This window comes from Kryptolebias marmoratus, linkage group LG1, assembly GCF_001649575.2.
Source record: "Kryptolebias marmoratus isolate JLee-2015 linkage group LG1, ASM164957v2, whole genome shotgun sequence".
In the NCBI taxonomy this organism is placed as follows: domain Eukaryota; kingdom Metazoa; phylum Chordata; class Actinopteri; order Cyprinodontiformes; family Rivulidae; genus Kryptolebias; species Kryptolebias marmoratus.
This window is the reverse complement of record NC_051430.1, coordinates 8151703-8177169: the sequence shown is the minus strand read 5'-3', so window position 1 is coordinate 8177169 and position 25467 is coordinate 8151703. Positions and strand designations below refer to the sequence as shown.

The following is a 25467-nucleotide window of genomic DNA, read 5'->3' as shown; positions in this document are numbered from 1 at the left end:
TGTGTGTTGATTAGAGTCACGATTAAACACAATCATGACACTAATGTCCAGCCCTGGTCCTGGACGGCCACTGTCCTGCAGGTTTTAGATGTTTCTTTGCTGTGACACACCTGATTTGAATGACTGAGTGATTAACAGTCTTCTGGAGAACCTGAAGACCTGCTGATGCAGGATGGTGGCCCTCCAAGACCAGGATTGGACATCACTGACTTAAATGGTTCGTTGCAACTGAATTGTTCCTGTTAGGACTTCTGGATCTGTTGCAACAGCACGTGACTCGCCTTCTGTCCAGAATGATCTGAATATAAGAGAAGGATGTACTCACAGTGGGGTCACATTCAGATTTGTAAATGACCACATTTATATGTCAAGTTAGGAGTTTAGCCTTTGTCTTTTTAATAACTTGAAGCCAGGATTGACTACATTTGAACAGGAGGGTAGAACTGAAGAGTGATGGTGTAAGATTATTGCATAGAACTACTGACTGTATGCAGCTGTAAATGAAGCACACCAGCACACTGACCAGAAAGAAGAGATCTATACTGTAAAAAACCTTATAGTTTTTAAATAACAATGCCCAACTATTATACTGTAGACCAACTAAATATACCTGAGGTTTTCATAATCCAAAGATCCAGAAAGGATGCAGGAGGCTTCTGATGATACACATCCCCCTCTTCCTTCTCCTCCTCCTGCTCTGGGTTTGTGTGTGTTGGTTAGAAAGCTGCAGTCAGATGGCTGAGATCACACAGATTTGGGACTTGGCCAGAAATTTACTTTGAAACACAATGAAAGGCTGGCAAACACGAAGTCCCCACTCCCCGCCCCCACAAAGACTCGCCTTTCTTCTATGGTTCATCAGAATAAAATGATAGCAGGGCCAGATCAGCAAAAGCTTCATAAAGTAAGACAGTATACACCGAATTTAAAAAACAACATTTGTCTGACAACACTGGCTTTAGAACTATGGGTGTAGTGAGGTTTCTGCATGAATGATTCTGGTTGCTCAAAATTGTCCAGAAATACGTTTTAGTGAACTGTTAGAAAAATAAAAAAAATCAGAAAAAGAAACAGACAAGTCGGGCTCAAATCTCACTGACTCAAAGCAAAAGACTGCAGAGAAAACCAAAGACAAAACAGAGCTAGAGATTAGCAGTAATTAAAAGACAAAAAGGCAAAAGGTAAAAATAAAATAAACACATACCTAATGAATAAATTAATTAAATATGTCTGAATATTCCATGTTTTTTGCTTATATTTTACATTTATTCTTATATCACCCTCTGTCGAAAGGCAAAGGTGGTGTCTTTGTGTCTGTCTGTTAGCAAAATATTTCATGACACACTGGGCAAATTTTAAGAAACTAATCCATGGATGTACAGCTACAACTGATTAACCTTTAGAGGTAACACGATTCAAGATGGCTGCCACAGTCAACTAACTTTCAAAAACACAAAAATGGCTATGAATCAGTCGGTTGTACAAATACTTGCCTAAACTTTGGTGTGGTAGTAGCTGGAGGCATCCCCAACACATATTTTGAGGACTAACAAACTGCGCAAGAGCTTTGTTTAAAATTTTGCCTTTAACTATTTGCATCCAACTCTATTACACTGTTAGTAAAATATCTCATGAACCACTGAATGAATATTAACAAAACCTACAGGAAATATTCATCGGATGAACATCTACAACTGATTAACTTTTGGAGTCAGTCCGATTACAAAATGTCTGCCACAGCTAAGCAACAGTAGCCAAATGACTTGAACCTTTCTGACTTGGAAGGTGACACGCAATATGTAGTCCTCCAAGGAATGCGAGGCTTGTAATACTTGTTCATTTTTCATATTTCCACATTTATATTCCATTTCTTTTTGGCCAAAATTCACTTATTTTGTAACTAATTCAGGCTGTCTGAGAAGACAGCAGATTGGATCATTCTCAGATGTCTTTAGGCTGCACACCAGATTTCCTGCTGAAGCTTTAGTTCGCTGAACCACAAATAAAGACCACGACAAGGAGACAGGTAGGTAAACAAGGGTTTCCAAATAATTTATTCTTTTATTGTCAGTGGCAAATATAAACTGCTGCTCCACAACTCTTTGTCAAAGGGCTTTTTTTTTTACCCACATTTGAAGTGATTTAATTAGAATACAATGTTCAAAAGCTCCAATTCTTAAAAAGTAAGTGCAGGAATCATCCAATAATCAGAAAACAGACATTTGACCTCTCTGCGGAGAGAGGTGGCAGGTGACGATGATGATGTTCGTGGAGTTATGACGCCATGTGTTTCCGGCGCCCGAGGCAGCCACAATGAAAAGGAATGGTCTCCGTGATGCGGCTCTACGCATCGTCAACACTCCTAAGTGTCTTGCTTCTCGTTGGGGTCGTACTTATATTACCGTTTTAAGGCATTACTAGCCACGTTGTGTGCGGGGGAAGTAATGGTGCAAAAATCCAAATGCGCACCAGTCCCCCCCTCCTCTCCCCTCCCCTCCCCTCCTGAAGCTGAAAGCTGTAGCTTAAACAACTGGTCTGACTGTAGTCTTGTTCTTCGAGAGATTCCACACCTGCTTCTTAAGGCAGGTGCTGAGAGCACCAGGGTCATCAGGTTGGGTGGGAGGGAGGGGCGGTCGCAGCGTGACCCTTAAAGTAATATTCTGTTCCGTTACTGAAGTGGCGTTCTAATAGTTAGCAACAGTTAGCACCTTAGCAGCCGTGAGTCTTGCAGAGACGCACCCTCCTAGCTCGTTACCAGGATGTCAATCATAGTCTAATCCGACACTTTTCTCTAAGCCTCAAATAACTAATTAAAACTGAACTAATCTTTTTAAATGCATGCTTATACATGAAATGAATTTTCTTTTCTTGTGTTTGGTCAAAAGATCCCAATTATTTGTATGGAGGGGAAGGACTTTAAAACTGTACTGCAGCCAGCCACTAGGGGTCATTGCTCTTTGTGGCTTCAACTTCCTGTCTCTAGTTATAATATATCTTGATGGTCTAGCCCAGTGGTGTCCAGTCCTGGTCCTGGAGGGCCACCATCCTGCATGTTTTAGTTGCTTCCCTGCTCTTTACCAGGACTTCAGGTTCTACAGAAGCTTGTTAATCCCTGTCATTTGAATCAGGTGTGTGACACCAGAGAAACATCTAAAACATGCAGGATAGCGACCCTCCAGGACCAGGACTGGACCCCACTGGTCTAGTCAGTCCAAAGATTTACTCATCTCCCAACACACTGATACATTCAGCAGCCTGTTAGCATGGTCTATGCTCAGCACTCATTCATTATCAAAGTAACCTTGGCATTCTTCCGCTGAGAAAGCAGGAACGCACTAAAACTGTCATACAAAAGTGCAGAGTTTAATATGAGCTAAAGTAGTGTTCTTTCACACCGGTAAGTTGTTTTTGAGAAAGAGACAGAAAAAGGAAGACTTCTGGCCTTTCCTCCATACTCCCTGACTGATGTCACGGCTGATAAGCTACTCACTCTACTGATAACCAGAAGACAGAACGCCACTTCAAAAACGACCAGACTATTCCTTTAAGATGTAGAGTAAAAGCACCCCGTCCCAAATGCTCACACCCATCCTGCCTGCACCATAAACGCCAACGCAGCATGTGGAGGAGGGAGTCGGGCTCGCACATGGTCACTTGGCGAACACAGAAAATCAAAAACCAAGAGGAGGAAAAGATGTGTGCTCAGGTTTATAACTGATCATTTCATTTAACTTCTAAACAGGAAACAGAAACGTCGCCTTACAATTTTTCAAGCCACCCGCCCTCTACCACCCAAAAAAAGATATCTCTCTGAAGACAGTGACGAAATAAACACACACACACACACAGTGTACACATGCACGCACCAGCAGATAGCGTTTCAGTGAACACACCTGCCCACTCGCCTACTTTTGAAGCACATTCTGCTGTAATCGTGGCTACACGGCTCTCCTCTCTGCGTGAAAAGGGTTTTAACATGACAAAAACAAGCAGCATGCCACACCGAAAGACTAAATCCTATCACTATTTTTTCCGATTTTATTTTATTTGATTTTTTTAGTTTTTTGCTGTGTGTGTTGGTGGTGGCGGTGTACCTTCGTTATTCTTTAGCTGAGCTGTCGGTTGCACGAGCAGAGGTTCTAATCCCTGCAAGTCTCGCTCTCTCTGCACGTGACGACTCAGAGCAACATCAAGGGGTGCTGATATCCCGCAAAAGCCTGAGCTGCGCGAGATTCCCCACGAACACTTTCCCTGCTCGCCAAGCTGCCTATTCCTTCTTACACCTTTTAATTCACATTTTTCTAAGCTATTCAGATTTTTTTTAATTATTATTATTGTTGTCGTTATTTGCCCCATCATCCCTTTGTAAGACTGATTTTAAAACAGCAAACATTTAAGGTTGACCACAATGAAAACGTTTCATTTCCTAGGAGCACCGTGCCAAATTCAACAGACACCAAAGCCTCGAGGCACAAGAAATGTTTTTTTTTCTTCTAAATATTCTAGAGATTGACTTGGCTGTGCAAACAACCTACTGATAAGAAACTCTTCACAAAAAGAACAGAAGCTATGACTAAATATAGTTTTATATATTCATCTATATATTTAGGATATCTAATAAATACATTTGGTGTTACACATAGAGATCTTTCTGAGAACTATTTACATTAAAAGGTGTACATTTTTACTGAAATAATAAATAGCTATGAAGGCAAGGCAAAGGAAAGAAAATCCTAACATTTTAGTGCTTTTTTTTGTTTTGTTTTTTTAAAGATGAACGCAGAAACATTCGGGCCTCTGGCTGTGTGTTCCCACTGAAAACGAGCCATTCTGCTTCGGCCTGAACTTCAGAAGTAAATGGCGGAAACGTCCACTAACAAAAACAAATAGTCGCCTCGGTCTCGCCTGCTCGTCTGCTTTTACATCGCGGAATGTGTTCAAGTCTCTCGGCTGATCTGGATAAACAGGCTTTTCCCTTCCAGTTAACACCTCCTGAACGGGGCAGTGAAGGAGTAGTGTACAAAAACGTGCCATGGCCTGGTTTAAAAAAAAAAAAAAAAAAAAAAGATACCAGCGTATAGCCTGGCGGCTGGTGTTAAAGGCCCAGACATGACATACACACTGGGGAGAAGGGGTTGCTGTTAGAAATGCCACCGTCATCAGAGAGAGGCAGAACTCCCCATAACCCCCAAACCCCATCACAATCTCACGCTGTGCATTTTTTTTCCTTGTTTGTTTGTTTTTCTCTCTGAATGGCAGGTGTGGACATGTAATTAGAGGGTAGTCACGAGCCCGACTGCTAAAGCTAAAAGAATGTATTGCTGTCGGCTCAGACAGTCTAACACCAGTCGAGTTTAGTGTCCACAGAGTCTGCTGACTGACATGTTTTACAAACATTCACTTCATCTGGTAGTATATTACCGCCACCAAGCAAGGATGAGGGGGGAGGGGGGCGGGGGGAGAGAGTGTCGGAAAAGATGACACTTTTGTTTACAAAAACAATTTTAAGTGCAACGTACCATGCACTGATTGTTGACTGGTGAGCGGGGCAGAAAAAAATGCCCCACATCACATCGGTGTCACACCTTTTAAAGGTTTCATTGGGCAACTAGTAGAAATCCAGAGGTGTGTGTGTATGTGTTAATTTATGCATGTGTGTGATTTAAGAGTGAAATCTCATAAGTGCTGCCCATGGCTCTTGAGGCATAGAAAAAGAGGCAGTGGGACATTGTGTGGTAACATTCTCTGGCTGAAAGTTGTGTTTTTGAAGGACGGTAGGGCAGAGGTGGGGGGGTGGAGTGTCTTTAAAATCCCACTCTATTGATTGGCGTGGAGCAGAGAGGGCGACACCCTTAAGACTGACCGCTGATGAAGGGCTGGATGTTGGCAGGTGTCTCAGAGGTGTTGCAGTCTGAATGGAAGCCAGGCTGCGGACAGGAAGTCCACCGAGACCTCTGACTTGGTCAGTCTTTACAGGGAGGGGAGGGGAGGGAAGGGGAGGGGAGGGGGTGAGGTCTGAGCAGGGAGGAGTGGTGAAACAATCTTGGGCTGGGATTGACTGAGCGGAGGGGTGGGTGTTGGGTGAGTGATGGGGGGCTGTTTATAGGCTGCAGCCCAGCTGCTTGGCCCTCTCCTGAGTGTCGTGCAGGCGCTGCAGGCTGGCGCTGGAGTAGCCCTCGTCGCTACAGCTGCTGCGCAGGCTGCCTCGCTCATCCCCTGAGTCGCTCACACTGCTGGTGCTCCACTCCAGGTCACCCAGCAGGTAGTCCGTCCCCTCAACATCCACATCCAGGTCTTCTGTTTAACACAACAAAAGCAAAGACATCACTATTGAATGACAATTCAGCAATCATCTTTACTGATTTGCTCCACAGCTCATGTTACTACTATCATGTTTCCATGTCTCAGGCCCTGTTTACACGTGAACGATCTCCTGGAAACATTAGAGATTTTTTTATGTTGATTCCAGAAAAGTTACGTGTTTACATGGCAATGCTGTAGTTTCCATGCCAGGTCACTAGGTGGTGCTGTGATTTTTGTATTTTAACGACACACGCATGTGAGTAGACACTTCTGTCTCCAGTACGAGAGGCGGGGGACACCCTGGACCGGTCGCAAATCCATCACAGGGCCACAGCACAAAACCGGTTACATCCAAAACAGAGAACGCACGAATGGTTGTTTGGTTCGACGTGAGGTTGGGTCACTGCTACACGTTGAAAAGGGCGAGTAGCACAAAGAGTACTCTCCGCCATTGTTACTGTTGTTAAACTACTCTGGCAAGCGCAGAAAATATGTTGACTGCACCTAGGCCAGGTGTCTCCACAAACTTCTACTCTGAGACCAAGGTTTAAAAAGAGAATCTGATTGCTGTTGTTGTGTACACCAACAGAAATGTTCTGGTTTCACTTAAAAACAGCGTCTTCTAACCATGGCCTCAAATAGGTTTGGGTAATTAACTAGTTTTGCATCCTTGGTGCTATTTTGGCCATTCATGTATCAAAACGTTCAGCTCGTTCAGGAGATGGGTGTTGTGGCTTTTGGTTTTTAAAACATTTACAATAACAAATATTTTCCCTATAGAAATGCATTAATATCTCTTCCATTTCTTCAAAAACATTATTCTGTTTGAAATCTGCTTCAGCATAGCAGTTCAAGTTTTGTCTTCTTATGCTACTTTTATTTATGTGCTACCCTTCTGTTCCTTTTAGCTTAGCTAGTGTCCTGCTTCTTTTAGATTTAATAACTCACTTTCAGTTTCTTCAGTAAATGTCTGTATTATTATTTTCTTTAAGTACAGTTACTGAGCATAAACGGTACCAGTTGTGCACGTGTGGTTTTTGTTTGCATTGATAATCAAAAGGGGATTTTAAAATTTTTTTTTGGTGGCAAAAAACTTGTTTTGTAAAATCTTTATTTGTGTTTTTCCAGTTGTATCCACACCATCAGTATCATACAATATTGTGGTTCACTAACATTGAATTATTTCATGATAGGGGCAGAGCTTGCCACAAGAGCACTACATAGAAAAAAAAAAAAAGCTGTTGATGAAATTTGTCGGAGTTGGTTGGCTTCTGATAGTCATGATAAAGGCATAGAATAAAAAAACTGCAAATGCTGTAGAAAATATGATTTGTATACTGTTTGTTGGACATATGGAAGCACAGGAAATTGAAAGTGAACAATAACCAGAACCAAAGATATCCTTGGATCTGGAAAACTTTTGATGACCTACTCTATGTGAGGCATTTTATTGAAAACAAATTGTGAATAAATAAAGTATTTTTATCAAACAAAACTGCGTCTTTTAACACTGTTTCATACAATTAAACTTCAGGGCGGACATTTACAATATGAGTCAAGGACAGAATACCATGAAAATCCTATTTCCTGTGAAGCACTTAGGTTTCTTAGAGATTGAAGCAACATCCTGGGTAAAAGTGAAAAACTAGTTCAAGACATTTTAATATCGAGACTGAAACTCCTTTATAACAGGATGTTCAGCTGGTTGGACCTTTCTTCCTGTCTCTCACTGATCGATATTGGAGTTTTTCCTGTATAATATATATATATTTTTTACTTTGCTACATCAAGTTCTCCTGAGACAACTTAGGTATGATTTGATGAATACTATATGATGATACTATATTTAAATTGCTGAATTGAAAAAAATCAACCTTTAATAGACGGACTAAGCCAATTCACTCACCCTGATCAGAATCAGACTTCTCAGAGCACTGAGTGGAGCCGGTGCTGTCCATGCGGGTCCTCTCCACCCCCAGCTGCTCCAGACGCCTCTGCAGGTGCCTCTGCTCTCGCTGTAGCTGCTCCAAGGTGTGCTGAGCTTTCCTTTCGCTCTCCTCTAACCTCTGCGCAGAGGAAGAGAAGAAACAGCGGACCTCAGGAGCTGCTGATGGCGTCTATGTATCCACAGCAGCTTATCAGAGACATTTCGGGTACTCTAATGCCCAATACTAACAAACTTACCCACCACCGGGGACAACAAGTTGCCCCCGTCGGACTGACTGAGTGTGTCTCGCACACGCACACACCTTGATATGATCTTTGGCCTTCATCAGCAGGCTGAGGGTGGTGTGCCGGTTGGCATCTTGTCCCAGAGGAACGAGGGATTTCAAGCGCTCTAAACACAGTCGTAGATGTGCTCGTCTGGAGAGAAAAGGTGACAGAGAGATGAACGAAAATGTCAAACGTCTTTTTTCTTCTTCTAACAGAAAATAAAAAACAAGCAATTAAGACTGATTTAATAGTCTCGCTGCGGAAGAAGAGTCAGACGTCTGTCAGGCTGGTTTGAAAAGAGCGTTTTTGTAGCCCAAACAAAAATTGAAGGCCTAGCATTTCTTGTAGAAATGCCTGTCGCCTGCTGCCTTTCCCGTCAGAGCCTTAAACTAAGATCATCCTATGTTAAGAAATGATGAAGTAGTAGCTGGTTTTGGTCAAACCTCATAAATAACATTATCTCATGAGATGTCACACTGAAAGTGTGTGAATGACTCTCAGCTACTACCGCGTCAAATTTTAGCTCATTATCTGTGAAACTGTTTGAGAGACGGCTAATGTTGATCAGCTATGGCGGCCACCTTGAAGTGGACTGACTCCAAACGTTAATCAGTTGTAGATTTACATCATGCAATTACTTCCTAAGAGTTTGATCAAAATCCGTCCAGTGATTCATGAGATATTTTGCCAACAGACAGGCCCACGAACACACACAGACATAGGCGAAAACATTATCGTCTGCCTTTGACCTTTCAGCAGTGGGTGATAAAAAACAGTTATATAACAAGAACGTGTTTTTCCTCATGAGCCACCACACGTCTTGGTTGCTCTTTGCCACCAAGACACTCCAGCAGTGGCTCAGGAGGTAGGGGTTCGTCCCGTTCTGTCCGTCTCAGCCGTTGTGTTTGGCAAGACACTTCACCTGCCTTGCCTACTGGTGGTGGTCAGATGGTTCGGTGGCGCCGGTGTAATGGCAGCCTCACGTCTGTCAGCCTGTCCCAGGGCAGCTGTGGCTACAATGTAGCTCACCACCATCAGTGTGTGAATGGATGAATGGCTGACTGTAGTGTGAAGCACTTTGAGGTCCTTGGACTAGATAAAGCGCTACACAAGTGCAGGCCATTTACCATTCACACAAATGCTAGTTAATTATCAGCTGCAAAGATTTTAAAGGAATTTGTGAATGTTTAAGAAACTGTATACATGTGGCGTTTCATTGAGCAATAATGTGCGGAGCTTGAAAAGTCCTGTGCTGCAGCCCTGAGATCACCCACCCCACACCCCATCTCGTCTCCGCTGCACTTCCTGTGGCAGGTCTATCAGCTGCTGTAATCCAACAGACCTGGCAGTGGCTCAGGTCTGGTGGGTGGTGGCAGCCACTTGACCCCACTGTTACACAACACACACCTCCAGCTCCAGCCTCGTTACGAGTGTGTACGTGTCTGTGTGCTTTGTGTTGTTTCCTGAGCGAGTGGGCCCCGGCGTACGTCAGACTCCTCCTGACAGCGAGTGTTCGAATGCTTTTCCCTCATCTTCTCTGGGCTGGATGCGAGCGTCAGCGCCTAAAAGGCTTATTCAAATTGGACACATCGAGAGGATCTATGACTGATTTGAATGTGGGCAGGGGAATTATATTCCCTCCAATACACAGAGTGAAAAGCCTTTACACGCACACACACAACGCTGTAGTGAGCAGGTGAAAACAAGAGTGTATTTCTCAGCTGACTCAGTCCAAAGGGCATCCAGAGAGCCATTACATAACATGGAAATGTCCCCACCCGTGTTGTTCTGACATAATATGGGATCAACAGGGCGAGCTAATGTTTGTTAAACAACACTGATGAGCAGCAGACTCATGAAACAAGCACAGGCCGGTGAGGAAAACGCAGCAGCACGGCTGTAGCACACAGCACTGTGTCAGCAGCAGGTTATTCAGGTTTACTGTGTCAATAGGTGAGAACGTATGCAGAGCTGCTGCCTTATCGGCCGAAAGCCAGAATGCAGTTTCAAACTGAACACAAAAAGTAAAAAAAAAGTTATTGTCTACAAAAAGTAACAGAAACCAGCTACAGCTGTGTTGATCCCTGCAGCTAAAAACAGTTCCATTATCTCCTCAAAGCAACATTTAGGTCAGCTGGAGAACTTTGCCTCACCAGCAGTAAATCACCCCACTGTCCCTGCGTTCACCTTCTGAACCCTGACAGAGAGCGGCCATGGCGAACACGGAGAAGCTTGCGTGTGAAGGAACTGCGGTGGCAATTGGAGTCGAGTTACATGAAAGCAAATGAGCGCACACACACGCACATACACACCGAGACGTGTTCTGGTTTCTATGGGCAACCACAGAGAAAAGTCTTATCGCCTGTATGGTTATTTCACTGAGCCAACTATGCTCAAGAGAGGAAGGTGGGTCTCGTCTGTACTCCTCTCGTTTACCCAGACTAATTTACTACTTGTCTGATATTTCTGACGATCATGCAGATACTCACAAATATTTGAGGTGCACAGGAACACAGAGAGGCCTGAACACACGTACACAGGAAACGGTAGCCCCCATGTACCGAGCTGCTGCTTTGGATCAACTATCCCACTCAGTTTTCTTTTCAAATAAATGCTGAGGATCGTCCTTTCATTGTGTCAAGTCACTGACAGACCTGCACTAAGCCACTGTTTCAAAAGAAATAAAATAAAATCTTAAAGATGATAGTTATTGACACATAATTGCTTATAGAATGACAAATTATTGACTGCTCAAATGCTTTGCAGAGCAGTTATACATAAGTTTATGAGTTTGAGGAAATCTTGTGAAGACGGTTCTTATGTTGTGCTACGATGTTTGTCATTCAAAGGTCCTATTGAGTCAGCTGATACAACAAATGCACCTCATGTGCCTGTTCAAGTCAGGAGGGCAAAGTGAACAAACAGCTCAGTAAGTAAAAACCTACTGAAGCTCTGAGCCAAAAGCGTTTTAAAATTAAAGGCTAAAATACATTTCACAATACCCGTTTTGTTTTAGATCAATTCCGATTTTGTAATTTTAAAAACCTATAAAAAAGGCCTTGAAAACCCAGAGGGTTTAAACTTCTGTTTACAAAAACCTTTAATTTCTCAACTTCCAGAGAAAGATGAAACTAAAAATACAAAACATTTCATTCGCACTGTCATTTACAGATTCTATCTGAACATTTTTATATATATATTTTACAACACAATTGTTTCTGTGTGGTAAAAGTGATGATGCGATGGTGACGTGGCATCAAGTATAAGAGGGAAAATTTAAGAAAGAATCCAATTTACCAAAACGCTTTCCAGGGAAAACCCATATGTTACTGAAAAGGGTAGCATCTGCTTGGGCTGCAGCTAGTTGGCTATTCAGAATTTCAAGAACACAGGCAAATTTTCAGTTGCCGTCTCAACGAATTCTGGGTTTTTGCAGCCCAGCAACCCTTGAGCCATTTGGCGGTGCTTTGAGTGGCTAGATTTGCATGAACAGCTTGGAAAAGTGTAATCTAGGCCGTGCACATTATTTTGTTGCCCACATCAAACCTTCCTCGACTTGCTTCGTACCCACCTTGGCAGTCGGCCCCTACTGGAGTACACTTTGGAAATGAAAATGGGCAGATTTATGAATAATTATCCATCTTTGGGGTGCTTTTTAGAACTGGCCATTCTGAGCTGTGGTCTTGGATGGTTTCTGTCAGAGGAGAGCTATTGTGAAGGCGTCAAAATACTGCTTTAGAGCTCTTGGGATGGGCTGTGATAACTAAGTGACTATTGTGAAAGAAAAATGAATGGCACAAATTTTTTGAACAAAGCTCAACATTTTGGAAACCACCTAGCAAATGTCGTTTGCCAACGAGTCGCCAATAGTGATGGCCCAGTGAGATTCTACCAGGAACTTGGATGGTTCACTATTCATGAAGTCAGGAACAGCACAAACATGCAAAACCATACTCAAGATATGAAGATTTTATTACATACCTGTTCTTTTCCATTTCATTGTGTGTAGACCTGCAGAAATAATAATAATAAAAAAAAACAATGTTAGAAATAAAATCTAATAATAAAAAAAAGCAATGAAAAAACATGGCAAGGTTTCCCTTGTTCATACACCATCACTGCAGTCCTGGATCTCACTGCAGGGGAGTGATGTTTGTGTGGTAGTACATGAGAATTCAAAAAGAAATTTAAAAAAAAAAAGCTGATAAAATGAAACTAGTAAAAAAAAATGAAGAAAAAGCTGAGTGTTTCGATGCCTGCCTTTTTAACCTTTACGTTTAATCAAGCAAAACAATAACACCGACAGAGTGGAAAATGAAAACATAAAAATACAAATCACCTTGTATACACATTTAGACAAAAGCTAGAGATTTAAAGCAGAAAGACAAATTGTGACATTAGCAGAATTCTGCAGTTTCATGTAGGCCAAGAAAACCAATGTTCTGTAAAACATATTCTTTCAGATTTAGAAACTGTTTTATACAATTTAATCAACCTACTCAGAAAAATAATAGTAAATAAGTACTATGTCACTGTGTTTAAGAAACACAGATTTTTTACAGCAAGTTAAAACGCCATACAGCCAGTATATAATTGTTATGATTTATACAAAGATCTCCAACAAAAATGGGTCCTTTCTAAGAATAAAAGCAGTGAAGCTGTTGATTTTCAACTCTACCAAAACACAAAACATTTGGCATTTTTCCCAACAAAACCACAGGGTCAAACTAACTGTCTGTGTTTTGTATTTATGATAAGAGTGTAAAGGTTGCAGTGACCTTATCGCCATGATTTATGTGCCCCATACAGAAGCTGCAGAGCTTTTACCCCATAAAGTCTTAACAGTTTTGCAAACATAATCCCGCTGACTGTATGTAAAACAAACTACATTGAACTCATTTTACTGCATTTGTTTTAATGGAGTTGAAGAAAGGAACCTTCTTGAACAACCACTTTTACATACAAAGACATAGCAAGGAGGCCTGTGGATAAACGTAGTGACAGTAGCCAAAAAGCAAAGGCCAGAGCAGATCATCTAATGTACATGTATTTCTGAGCATGGTGGGTGGGGGTGGGGGAAGACAGTAGAGGTAAAATGAGAGATGGAGGTGTGGTAGTGGTAGTGTTCCATTCCCACACTGGAATGGAACACACCCACACAAAGTTTGTATTTATATCCTTATTAAGACATTGACTTCCATTAATTTCTGTAGCCTAACCCAAAACCCCAAGTCCAGCAGTTACTGTTACCAGTACGAGCCTAACCCTAACCAAAACTCAAGTCACACCTTAGCCCTAAACCTAGCCCCTAACCCTAAAATATTGTTCCATAGGACTGGGATTGGGCTTTGGTCTACAAAATAACTAATGGAACAAACAAGGTAGGTGATTATCTTAGTAAAAGTCTTAAAAAGGTAAGCAGCAGATACATAAACAAGAAAATAATTTGGAGGAAATCTGCAAATCTGACCTTCGGAAAAAGGAGGGAAGCACCACAAGGGGGAAGGAAGACCCCCCCCATCACTCTTAAATTCTTCTCCACCTCTACCTGACCCCTGAAACCCCCTCCCACCCACTGCGACTCCCAAAATAACCTCTGCTTTTTTAAGCAATGCTCAACACTACAGTATCCCTGTTTCAAGCATTTTGATGCAAAGAGATGTTGATGAAGTTCTGTCAAAACCATCTTTTAATTACAGCTTGTAAAAATGATGTCTGACATTGCAACATGGGAGGATGCAGAAAGGCTGCAAGTGCGCCCCGTTTTCCTGGTGTAGCAAACTGTTTTATGTGTGTGTGTGTGTGTGTGTGTGTGTGTGTGTGTGGTTGAATGTCATCATGTTTCAGGCAGTACTGAGGGTGCTCTCTTTCTCGCCTGGCCCCCTCCAGCTGGTGTACATTCTTGTACAGGGCAGACAGCCACTGGTGACATAACAGTGCTGGCAGGAGAGAGACTGTACATATTCAGGCTAGATTTCTGGGCCTTGAATACATTGCTCCTCCTGCTCCAGCCCCATGTCTTTCTGCCCCTCCACATGTCAGACACTATGACACAATAAGCTCAAGTTAGACCAGGTGAGGAAGGGATTCTGCATTGAAGACTTGAATTATTTTACATAAACACACTGAGAACCCTCAACTTTTTGTCATTGCCTTGGACATGGCTCGAAAGTTTCCATAAGCTTGATATCATCATTTTATAAATTTACTGATTGGGGCTTTTTTTTGTTTTAACTGACTACACCTTCAGTTGAAACTCTGGTGAGTGATCACTGAGGTGGGATCATGAACTATATAAAAATATATTACAGAAGAAAACAAGAACAGTCTGACAACAACCTACAATGTTCTTAATTGGAGCATTTTGCAAGGCAGTAGTATAAGAGCTTCATTTAATAGTACTACAATGATTAAGACACCATATGTTAAATAGTAATTTACTCATCTAATCTGAAGGCTGCATCTGTTTTCATCAATGTATCATCTTGTACAGCTGGAAAGTACAGCTGCACAATCTATAAAAGATTTATCAAAAAAATATTGTTATCACAGTATCATTGATATTAGAAAGAACGGCTTGGACTACAATAAATCAAAGATTAATATATTCAAAGTGCCAATAATATACTTGGCTTATCAGGTGTCCACTGCCCCTGTTGCCTATACCCAGTTTAGATGATAGTAACCAAGTTGCTAAAAGCACACAGTGTGTTGTGAGTGCTAATATGACAGAAGAGAAAGAGTGAGGAAAATGTGAGTGTGTTGATATCAACATCACAACATTTAGAACTTATTTTAAATGCATAATTTTCTTATAATGTGCAGCCCTATTTGAAAGCCATCTTCCATATTTCCACATGAACCCCTGAGGAACATACATCAACAAATGGTGTGACAGATGGTCACATTCCTAAATGTCAGCTAAAATCCCAGGGATGAACTGAAAGCTGAAGAGAAAATTCACTAAAATACAGTCTAATAGGTTCTTCTTACGATTGGCATTTGGCTAGATTTTAGGGAAAATGCTAGCCTTCATTGATTCTTATAACATTATGACTACCCACCTAATATTGATTAGATTTCCGTTTGTTACCAAAAAAGTTCTGACCATTCAGATCCAAAAAGGTCCAAATTTCAACTTAAATAAATAATAACTTTGTATCGCATGAAAACAAAGCTAATGTTTCAATATAAACAATATACCCTTTTAGGGTATTACATTGTGTAGACTAAAGTTTAGCTGCTATAAAAAAATAAATACGGTAATGGTTTAAAGACAGGAATAAAAAAATTGCTTTAAACTATTGTTTTTTTTAATTAGTTTCAAACCTCATATGACAACTCAAATTAACACACTTTTAGAGACACCACTGAAATTTAGCATGCCTTGAAGGAATGCATATCAACCAGTGCCTTTCATGTCAGTTTTAAACAAGTTAGTTTTTGTCATTTTGCTCTTGTAAATGACAATTAAACACACAATCTCGTTTGATATTGTGAGAACTTGTGTGGTGTGTTAGCACCAAGATTATATATTGAGAACGACTCTCAGCTACTACCACGCAAAATGTTTAGCTCAACATCTGTAAAATTGGCTAGTTATAGCCACTTTTGGTTTATCAAAACCTGCTAAGGCTGTGGCAGCCATCTTGAATAGAGCTGACTTCAAGTTAGTCAGTTGTAGATATACGTCTAATGATTACTTCCTGAGAGTTTCATTAAAATCCATCCAGTGGTCCATAGACATTTTGATAATGGTACAGACAAATGAACACTCACATCCACATGGGCCAAAACATAGTTGCTTTTGCCTTTGGTGGCGTAATAGTGGGCAACTTTCTGGGAAGGCAACGACTTTAGACCCTGTATCAATTTAAAAGGGTAGTAAGGAGATAGCAAGATATTGTATCTTTGAACTAACTGGTTTGGGGGAACATTTAACCCTAAATGAAAATGATAAACGGATCAATTTGAACTGGAGTACCAAATTGTTCCAGGATGATTCACCAGTCCATCTGCCATTTAGCTCAGCCAACAACGAGAATCTTCCACGGTCACCCAAGCCAACCACATAATCCTGAACAACAATGCATGCTAATGAGTGCTAAAAGCCTCCTGTACAACAAGCGCCATGATTTTCTGTGGTACCGTGTATGAATGTTTGTTAAACAAGCGTACAGCAAACAAGGCAAAGGAGCATTGTGGAAGTGAAGATGAAGGAATAAAAATACCGAAAGGGGCAAAAAAAAAAAAGGAGGGGAGAGAAAAATGAGGGGGAATCACTACTTCTGACACACATACACATATATACATCAGGATGATGATGACTCCCCTCCCCCACTATTCACACATCCAAGCATTTGATTGCAACACAAACTAGAGGGGCACTGAGATCTGATTGTTCTAAGATATGCACGCATATATACATGACAGCCTTATATTTTCGGATTTAAAAGCGAAAAATAAGAAATAATCGACCAATTGATGACCCTGCAGTCACTAGCAGAAATTAGTCTGGAATTTGGAGGCAAAATTATTCAGCACTACTATTTGTTAGGCTTTCCATTAATAATTTGACCACATCAGATCAGTCCAACTATGCAGAAACTATTATCGCTAACTATTGCAGCTCTGATCCCCTTAAAGAGCAATGAGTCAAACCTGGAAAGGTGCTCACTACCAATGAGAAACTCGTGGCAGTTTATCATAATCTAATACTCAGATGACACTAAAAGGGGCAGGTAAATGATGGCAGGCTCAAAGTTACGCTGGACATGTAGACAAACACGGTCCCACGTGTTCAACACTTTGCATGTCTAAATATGTAGCGCTACTAAGCATGTTCAGACACACTCTTATTTGAAAGCATGCCCTATTTTCTTTCAAACATGGTGGCAACAAATTTGTCACCATCACTTACAGTACATTGCTGCCTTACACAACAGACATACTCCTGGCTGTAGCAGATGCAAAGAGCTGTTTCTTTTATTTATAGACAATGAATGTGATTGCCTTACATGCCATTAATTTTACTATGGACAAAATTAACTTGCACACCAATACATTTGATGTACATTATACAGGTACATCCATCCATCTACTTTTGTCTGCTTATTCAAGGTCACGTCGTGGAGGCAGCGGGTTCAGAGGGTGCACCTAAACATCCCTCTACCCACAGACACTCTCCAGCTCCTCCTGTGGGATCTCAAGGTGTTCCCTGGCCAAAAGAAGTATTCCCCCTTCTCCCAATGGGACATGCTCAAAAAAAAACCCAGATGGAAGGCAGCAAGGAGGCATTTCATGCAGTTTAAAGTTTGAAATCTCACACTCTCCAGCTTTGAATTGAGAAAGCTCCCCAGACAGGAAGCAAAACATTTTCATTTACAGAGTACAAGTCCAGATGTTCTGTTTTTTAAATATTTTTGGAGGATTTGCTATGTTCTGGATGACTGAGAATCTACACCAGCATACAAACTAGATCCTTATTCTTTGGCCAAAGATGGCCAGGTACTAATGTACACTTATAAATCACCTATGCTTATATATTTTTTAACAGATGCCAAGCACTGAAATCCAACGTCAGAACACATCTCAAGGTCAGATGTAGGAGCCAGTTTTTTCTGATCACACCGCTTCATGTTACTCTCCCATTACCAATATGGGCATTCAAGTTTTTCAAGAGAATGATGGAATTCCCATATAACAGCTCTTTCAGGACACCATCTAGAGACTCCGGAAAGGCCTAAACTGCTGTTAGGTGCCTAAGAAGAGCTTTTCCCTCTAATGCTTAAAAAGAGACAACACTCTTGTTCACTGAGGATAACTACCACACTGAGGCACTCAGCTGGAGGTTTGTGAGTATTCCCACATCTGCATGAAGATAGTTTCCCTGGGCAACACCTGGGTACAAAAGAGCCTTTATCAGGAGTTTGGTTCCAGACCCTAGGGTGTGTGTTGAGGTGAGTCAAACTATATCTAGTAAGCACAGCTCAATCTCATTCCTGCTACAGCTCTTTTCCCACCAGCATGGTGACATTCCATGTACCTAGAGCCAGTTTTTGACATTATATATTGGCACATCCAAGCCCCCTGCTCTTGCCTGCTACCTGGTTCCCATTACACCAAATCTTGACTTTTCTCCCTGCAAGCAGTAGGTCCATGTGAAGGTGGCATCAAGTAGCTTTTTGGGGATGAGCCTCAGAAACCAAAGCTCAAGATCAGACGCCCCTCTAAGAGGGTAACCCAACTAAGTTCACCAGTTCCCTGTGTTCTTGCTTAACAAGTTTTTACTTATCAACAGATTATGCTCAGTTTAATGTGTTTAATGTGATTACGATACAATTTAAACTAAACTTTTTTTGGTCATATGAATGTTGTAGTGCATATATGTTTAACAATCATTTAAGGTTTAAAAATAAGAGAAATAACAGCTAATATCACATTGGCATATTACAGAGATTCTTTTGTATGGTTATCAGCCAATCAGAGGACTTTCTCCCAGTAACCAACCTATGGCTGTTACAACATGTTGATGTAGCTGAATAAATGTTTATGGGGTTGTAGATGTCCATAAAGGTGAGTGACTTGGCCAGGACAGGCCTTCTAACTGAAATGCCTCCTGCAGTCACCTTCACTGACCCAGTTTGACTCATTGAGTGGCCACTGGCTATAAAGCCTAACCAATAGTTGCCACTGTCAGTCTCTTGCTTTACAGAACACAGTGCAAAGTCTAAAAATACTCTTCGCACAACACACATTCACACAGCCGCTCACAGAGCTTGTATTATCAGAAAACCATTTCTGGAGTGTTACACATAAATTAGCGATTTGTCATCAATAGTTTTTCGTAAGTTTTAATAATTTCACGTTGTTTTACTAACCATGACTCTGTCTTGCTGTATACAGGCACATGTCTGAGCAGTCAATATTACAACCAAGTATTAATAACCAAATTTGCTCTGTTTCACCTGCCTCTCTTTTAATGGTATAGTGATGGCAGACTACAGCGCATTGGTATAAAGTCACTTAAATTACACAATCAGTTTAAATTTTGGTGGCAAATTATTTTCTGCATTATCCAGCTTTTTGGCACAACCCCAAATCTTTCAATCCAAGTTTTTCATTGTTAACACCAAGTTATGACAGAGACTTGGCACATGAACAGCATTTTAGAGAAAATGGCAAACAGTGGCGACACACTTGAAGTGGACATCATGAGATGCTTGGTGGAGAGCTGTAAAGAAAACAAATTACAGTATGTTCAGTCCATAGCAGACACCTTCTATGAGGACACTTCAGTTGGTTCGTCCACTCTCAAAACATCTCCAACATGGAGACAGGAAATGTTGCCAAAACTAATCTAACCACAGAAGGCAATGTCTCCAATTTAAATAAAGTATTAAAAAACATGACAGGTTTGTAAAGTTACATCTAACCTAACTACAGGGCTTTTAGAATATTGTACCACGGCAGGGGTCGGTGTGAGGATTTGAGCTTGATTTGCAGCCACAGGACCCGAGCACCTTACAGTCACTGAGTCAACATGAACTCCTCCGTTGACCAAAGGATTTTAGAGTCAAATGCGAGGCCATCTGTGTGACAGCTGAAGGTTGGACCGAACTGGGTCATGCAACAAAACAATCATCTAAAACATAGCACCACATCTACAAGTGGGAAAAAACAAAAGAAAAAAAAAATAGGTGTTGAAATGAGTTCAGACCTCAAACCTAAAGGAGTAGGGCAAAAACAAAAATGAAAGCAACATTTTTTTTGATAGTTGTGAATATTTGTATCTGTTTGGTTGTTTCTTATTGTCTATGTCCAGGGACGTGCGGTCAGGAGAGGCAGGTGAGGCAGAGCCTCACCTGTCATCATGACAAGACAAAAACACGATAACATTAAATTAATATTAATATTTGTCCACTGATGTTTATGTATGACTAATTTTCAAACATTTTTATAGTCAAAAATCGCTGAAATTGCATATTTCCTGTTCAAATACAAGGATGAAATGCAAGGTGCGGCAGCAACGAGCCGAGTCTCACCTCTAAATACGCAATCCATCACAAACCGGGTTGATACATGCAATTGGCGCGTGCCTGTTGCCGTATAGCTGCATGTCACTAATATAATGGTTTATATACCCTGATTTTCCACAGTCTGGCTAATGTCTTTAACCATTTACGTTCAATGTTTGTTAGTGACATATTTAGTTTTGCTGAGGGGACATAAAACCGCAGTGAAAAGCCACAGGGTGAGGCAGGGCAGTACTCTGCCGCACTGAAGGGGGCGTACGTGAGCCAACGGGTGCTTGTTGCTGCTGTCTTTTTACGCAGAGGCGAGTGAGAGTCACATGCTCTGCCGCGAGCTGTTAATTTTTGTGTTTTGCTCCATCAGACTGCCAAAATGGTAATTGTAACATTTTTTCTTATCTTATCTTTAATACGTACGTGAGAGAGGGAGGGAGAGAGAGAGAGTGGGTATGTGTGTGTGTGTGTGTGTGTGTGTGTGTGTGTGTAGAACGCTGATGAGATATGAAATATCTGACATAGACTATGTCTGATTGGACCTTGAGTCTGAAATACAGTTTCAGTTCAAATAAGTATATATAAATAAAACGAAGTTTGGAAATATCACTGAAATGACATTAAAGCACACATACTGCAAAATGAATAACAACATTGTATATTTCAAATTAATTGCTGCAGCTGTAGTTTGTTACAGTAATATAACAACAAGTGGCTACTTTATTCTTTTAGATGTATTTCAGACAGTTCCAAAAGCTTTTTGCATTAAAAAACAAATATAAAACCTGTTTAATTCAGAGACTAGATTTAGGCTCTAAAATGTAGTTTTAGTTTATCTGTTATCTTTTTATTTTATCAAAGCATTTTTAACATGGTTGTGGGTCTGCATATGACTGTATGGATTAATTTCTATGCATTTCAGCAAGTATGATTTACTGTATTGTGTTTTATGACTATCAGGAAAAAAAAAGAAATTATTCAGCTTAGGGTTTAGACTGTAAGCATTTGTTTCTACTAAATTATGTATCATGAAGATGCTTTTCCTTGTAAGTCAAATGGAAAGCTTAACCGAGAAAGACAGAGCGGAGGACAGAATCTCCCCGTAGACACACTGAGGTGATTTCTATTTTTTTAACAACAATGACCATCTCAAAGACTCAGAGCCACTAATCCTGCTTTACAATTGGTGAGAATCAGATTGTGTTTTTGATGATGTGCTGAGGCAAAAAAAACTAAATATTAGATTTGGAAGAAGGTGTAGTTTTGACATGGTACTTTACCAAATGAACAGCCTTTTATTACACACTAGATGCTCTTGTAAATTCTTTGGCATATTGGGAGTTTCTGTGACTCGTGAAATTAATATAAATAAAACAAAGCAAATGGGTAAAAAAACAATTGAAAGTCAGGTCAGCGCTAATAACCAACAGTCAAATGTACCATAAAGCTTCATGAGGTAGTGCAATGTACCCTGCAGACTAGATAAATTCAAATCAATAGGTAAACTAAATTAGATTTATTTAAAATGACTGCATTAGCAACTTGAATATAAATTCAAAACCTAGCATTTCTTGAAAGAATTCATATCGCACGATCTCATGCGATATTGTGAAACCTTGGAAGATGTGTTAGAACTCAGAGTAAGTGTTGACGATGACTCACAGCTACTACCGTGCCAAATTTAGCTCAATATCTGTAAGTATAACCGAGGTATAGTTATTTTTTGTTGGATAATGTCAATCAGATGAGGCAGTCTGACTGAATTGGGTTGACATCAAAAGGCAATCAGTTGTAGGTGTAGGTGAAAGTGAAAAGTGAAAGTTTTTTTTTTTTTATCTGCCTATTGGTTTTTCCCAAACAGACACAGTTGACTGCAAGGGTTATTGGAAAAGGTTTATAGGACAGATCTCAGAATCAATTAGAACTCAGAGTATGTGTTTGGTATGACTCTCGGCTACTAACACAGCAACTTTTAGCTCACTATCTGTAAAATTGATTATAGCCAGTTTAGGGATTGCTAAGGTTGCTTTGCTGTGGCAGCCATCTTGAATGGGAATGACTCCAAAAGGTAATCAGTTATAGATGTATATCCAGTTATTGCTTTCTGGTTGTTTTAATTAAAATGTGTCCTTTGGTTGATGACATATTTTGCTAACAGACAAAAGAAATGGCAAGCACACCTTCAGCAAAAGGCATTGAAAGCAAAAGCAGAAACCGGGCAGACTGATTCAAATAACAACAGTGAAGCCACTTCCCATGTCAGTGATGAGGAGTAACACTGAAAACAACTGTACAGCTGCCACATTTTCTTCTACTCCATAACTGGGTGTAAATCTGTCATATTCCCTGTCCTCAGAATGCAGCTGTGATGATGCCTGAGCATTTACATCAAGTGTCCTCAGTGCGAGGGTGCAGCAAACCTCCTCCCGCCCGCCCCACAAGTTTTTAGACACACATGTTGAATCACTATTACCTGCTACTTGTGTTTTTCTTGCTTTTGTTTTTCCTTTTCAGGCTTTCCCTCTCCCGGCTGCTGACGAAGGGCGGCATGGAGGCATAGCCATGCTCGGCTTCTGCAAGCAAACAAACAACATAGTGGTCACGTGTGCTGTTCTCTGCAAAATATAGCCACGGTGGCAGCAAGCCAAGTCTGGAGGAGGGCTAGTGCAAGGTGTCACATCTTGATCTTTACGATCTCTGCTGCAATGGTTTATGCTGAGGTGCGTGCATGCAAGGAGAGGATTTTAATGCAGCATCTTTATACGGTAACCCCCCCCACAGCCCCACCACCCACCCCCACCACTCTCAGCTTGGACAATGATGTCATCCTGAACTACAATAAACCCCACCAGCAAACCACAACAGAAGGAAAGGAGGAGCCTTCGCTAAAACACAGTGTTCCTGCACATCTGACTATATTCAAAGGTGCATATCAAAAATGAATATGCATCTTTTTATTTGCTCCATGCATTTATGTGCTAAATGGGCTTATAATCAGCAGCATTATCACAATGATGTGCACCTTTCTGGGTTAAGCACAGGCTGTGCAGATTTCGACAGTGTTAATATACTGAATACACACGGCCCAGTTACTTTATGCATTAATAAAGTGCAGCAAGCAACCGGTTTTCTATTTGTATTTTTATGCAGCTGTAAAATAACGAGCAGAAACTCGGATCAGTGGAAAGTCACAATCATGAGGGGGAAAGCTTACAATCTGAATAAAATGTTACTTTACCTCGTTCCCTGCGATCGAGGTATTCCGCTGCTTCGATCAACATCTGCACCATTCCGATCGCCGCCATTTTCAACAATAACACTAATAATAATATAACAATCCAGTGAGGGATTCCGTGACTGTAGCCAAGGTCTTTCCTCTTTCGGAACACTCGGGTGCTTTGCTCTTTTCTGCTAGTTATTGTCCCAAAAGTTGACGTTTAAGAGTCGCTCCTGCAGGTTACCAGCTGTTCCTTTTAAAAGTTAAAGGTCCCGAATAAAAGCTGCAGTCGGTACAAGGCGAAACTGGTCTCTTCCTTGGTTGGTGACTTAAATAATGGTTAAAGGGCTTGGTGATTTAACTGGCTAGCCGATGCTGACGCTAACACTTCCAAACAGCTAAGATTACCCCTTTAAAACCAAATTGTTAACGAAAGTGGATGGCTCTTTGAAAATGTGGCTTGTGAGCAAAAAAACAAAACAAATAACTGATTAAGGGGAATATTTTTTTTCACGAGTACTGCTGCTGGAAAAACAACAACAAAAGTTGGCTAACGTTAGCGCGTGCAAAAATACGGATGAAGTTCTTGCTAGCTCGGTTGTATTTTTTGTGCGGCAGCCAAAGATAAAATAAATAACAATAATACCATTAGCCTGTTTACACTTGCCCGGTATAGGAAGATTAAAAAAAACAACTATAAGTTGTTAAGTTTCGCCGGCGTTGTCACCTAACCTATTGGTTCGGAACTTTTTGGGTTGCTAGTTATGTACTGGTTATCACGGATAACGCGCGAATTTAACGACTGACATAAAACAGCGACAGTTTTCCAAAGTGCATCCAAAATTGTGGCTTGTTAGTGTGGACAGCAGGTACCCACTGTACGGTAACACAAAGCCTCTGTTTGCTGTTACGTGATTGGATACCGAGTATAACAACTCCATCTCCTATTGGTTCCCCAAACTATCAACAGCTTAAAGGGGTTGGCTCAAACTGCAATAGAGGACCTGGTTCATCCATTTTGGTTCCAGGTCCCATTAGACTGTACACACGCACATGAGCCGTAATGGACTCCGTTTCTCGAAGTACTGAGCACGTCTTGTGATTGGCTTTTTTCTGACAAGCTCGTTAACTATTGGCTGACAGGCGCACGAGCTAATAAAAGGACAATGCCCCTTTAACAGTAGTCACACCCCTCTGCCATGCTGTTTCGCGGTGGACAACAATGATTGGCTCCCAGGGTGTTGTTTGCCTTATTTTGTCTTCCATGATTGGTTTGATTCGTCCTCCTACATGTCCTAGATGGTCCTATCACAAAATACATATCCGCGCACGCTCACGAGCCGGCTTCTTCTTTTTTTTATAATCTTTATTTCAAACAGCAAATCTAACAGGCAAACGGATATAACAAAAATACAAGTTGCGACTGAGTTAAAGTATCAGAAGTACGTGATAAAAGAACATAAAATAAATAAATAAAGAACTAAAAGAAGAATAAAGTCGTTCTGTTCAGGACTGTTTAGGATGGTCAAATGAAATGACAAATGTAGCACACAGGGTTCGCCTTATTTATACTCTCCGACACACGTAGCGGCTGGCCAACAACCAACAACCAGGAGGTCCTGCTCAGGTCAGCAGCAGGAGCGGACTACACAGGCGTTGTTTCTAGTCCTAAATTATTGAATAATAGTGATAAATTATTAACTGTAG

The 25467-nt window shown here is 41.0% G+C and overlaps 1 protein-coding gene across 1 annotated transcript; it reads right to left on the bottom strand.

Moving 5' to 3' along the window:
* Nucleotides 1–2027: 2027 nt before the first annotated feature.
* mxd1 (MAX dimerization protein 1) lies at nt 2028–24653 on the bottom strand. The gene is made up of 6 exons (XM_017414646.3): nt 23782–24653; nt 23017–23116; nt 12499–12528; nt 8553–8667; nt 8210–8369; nt 2028–6297 (listed from the first exon to the last, which is right to left on the bottom strand). The coding sequence occupies exons 1-6, from the start codon at nt 23846–23848 to the stop codon at nt 6101–6103; spliced, it is 669 nt and encodes a 222-aa protein (XP_017270135.1). The 5' UTR covers nt 23849–24653; the 3' UTR covers nt 2028–6100.
* Nucleotides 24654–25467: the final 814 nt, after the last annotated feature.

Excerpts from the sequence above, each read along its gene's own strand:
- mxd1 (XM_017414646.3), bottom strand. The coding sequence starts at position 23,848 with ATGGCGGCGATCGGAATGGTGCAGATGTTGATCGAAGCAGCGGAATAC. Across the intron at positions 23,117-23,781 it reads CCTCGATCGCAGGGAACGAG|AAGCCGAGCATGGCTATGCC; the intron begins GTAAAGTAACAT and ends GTTTGCTTGCAG. Across the intron at positions 6,298-8,209 it reads GAAGTCTGATTCTGATCAGG|AAGACCTGGATGTGGATGTT; the intron begins GTGAGTGAATTG and ends TGTGTTAAACAG.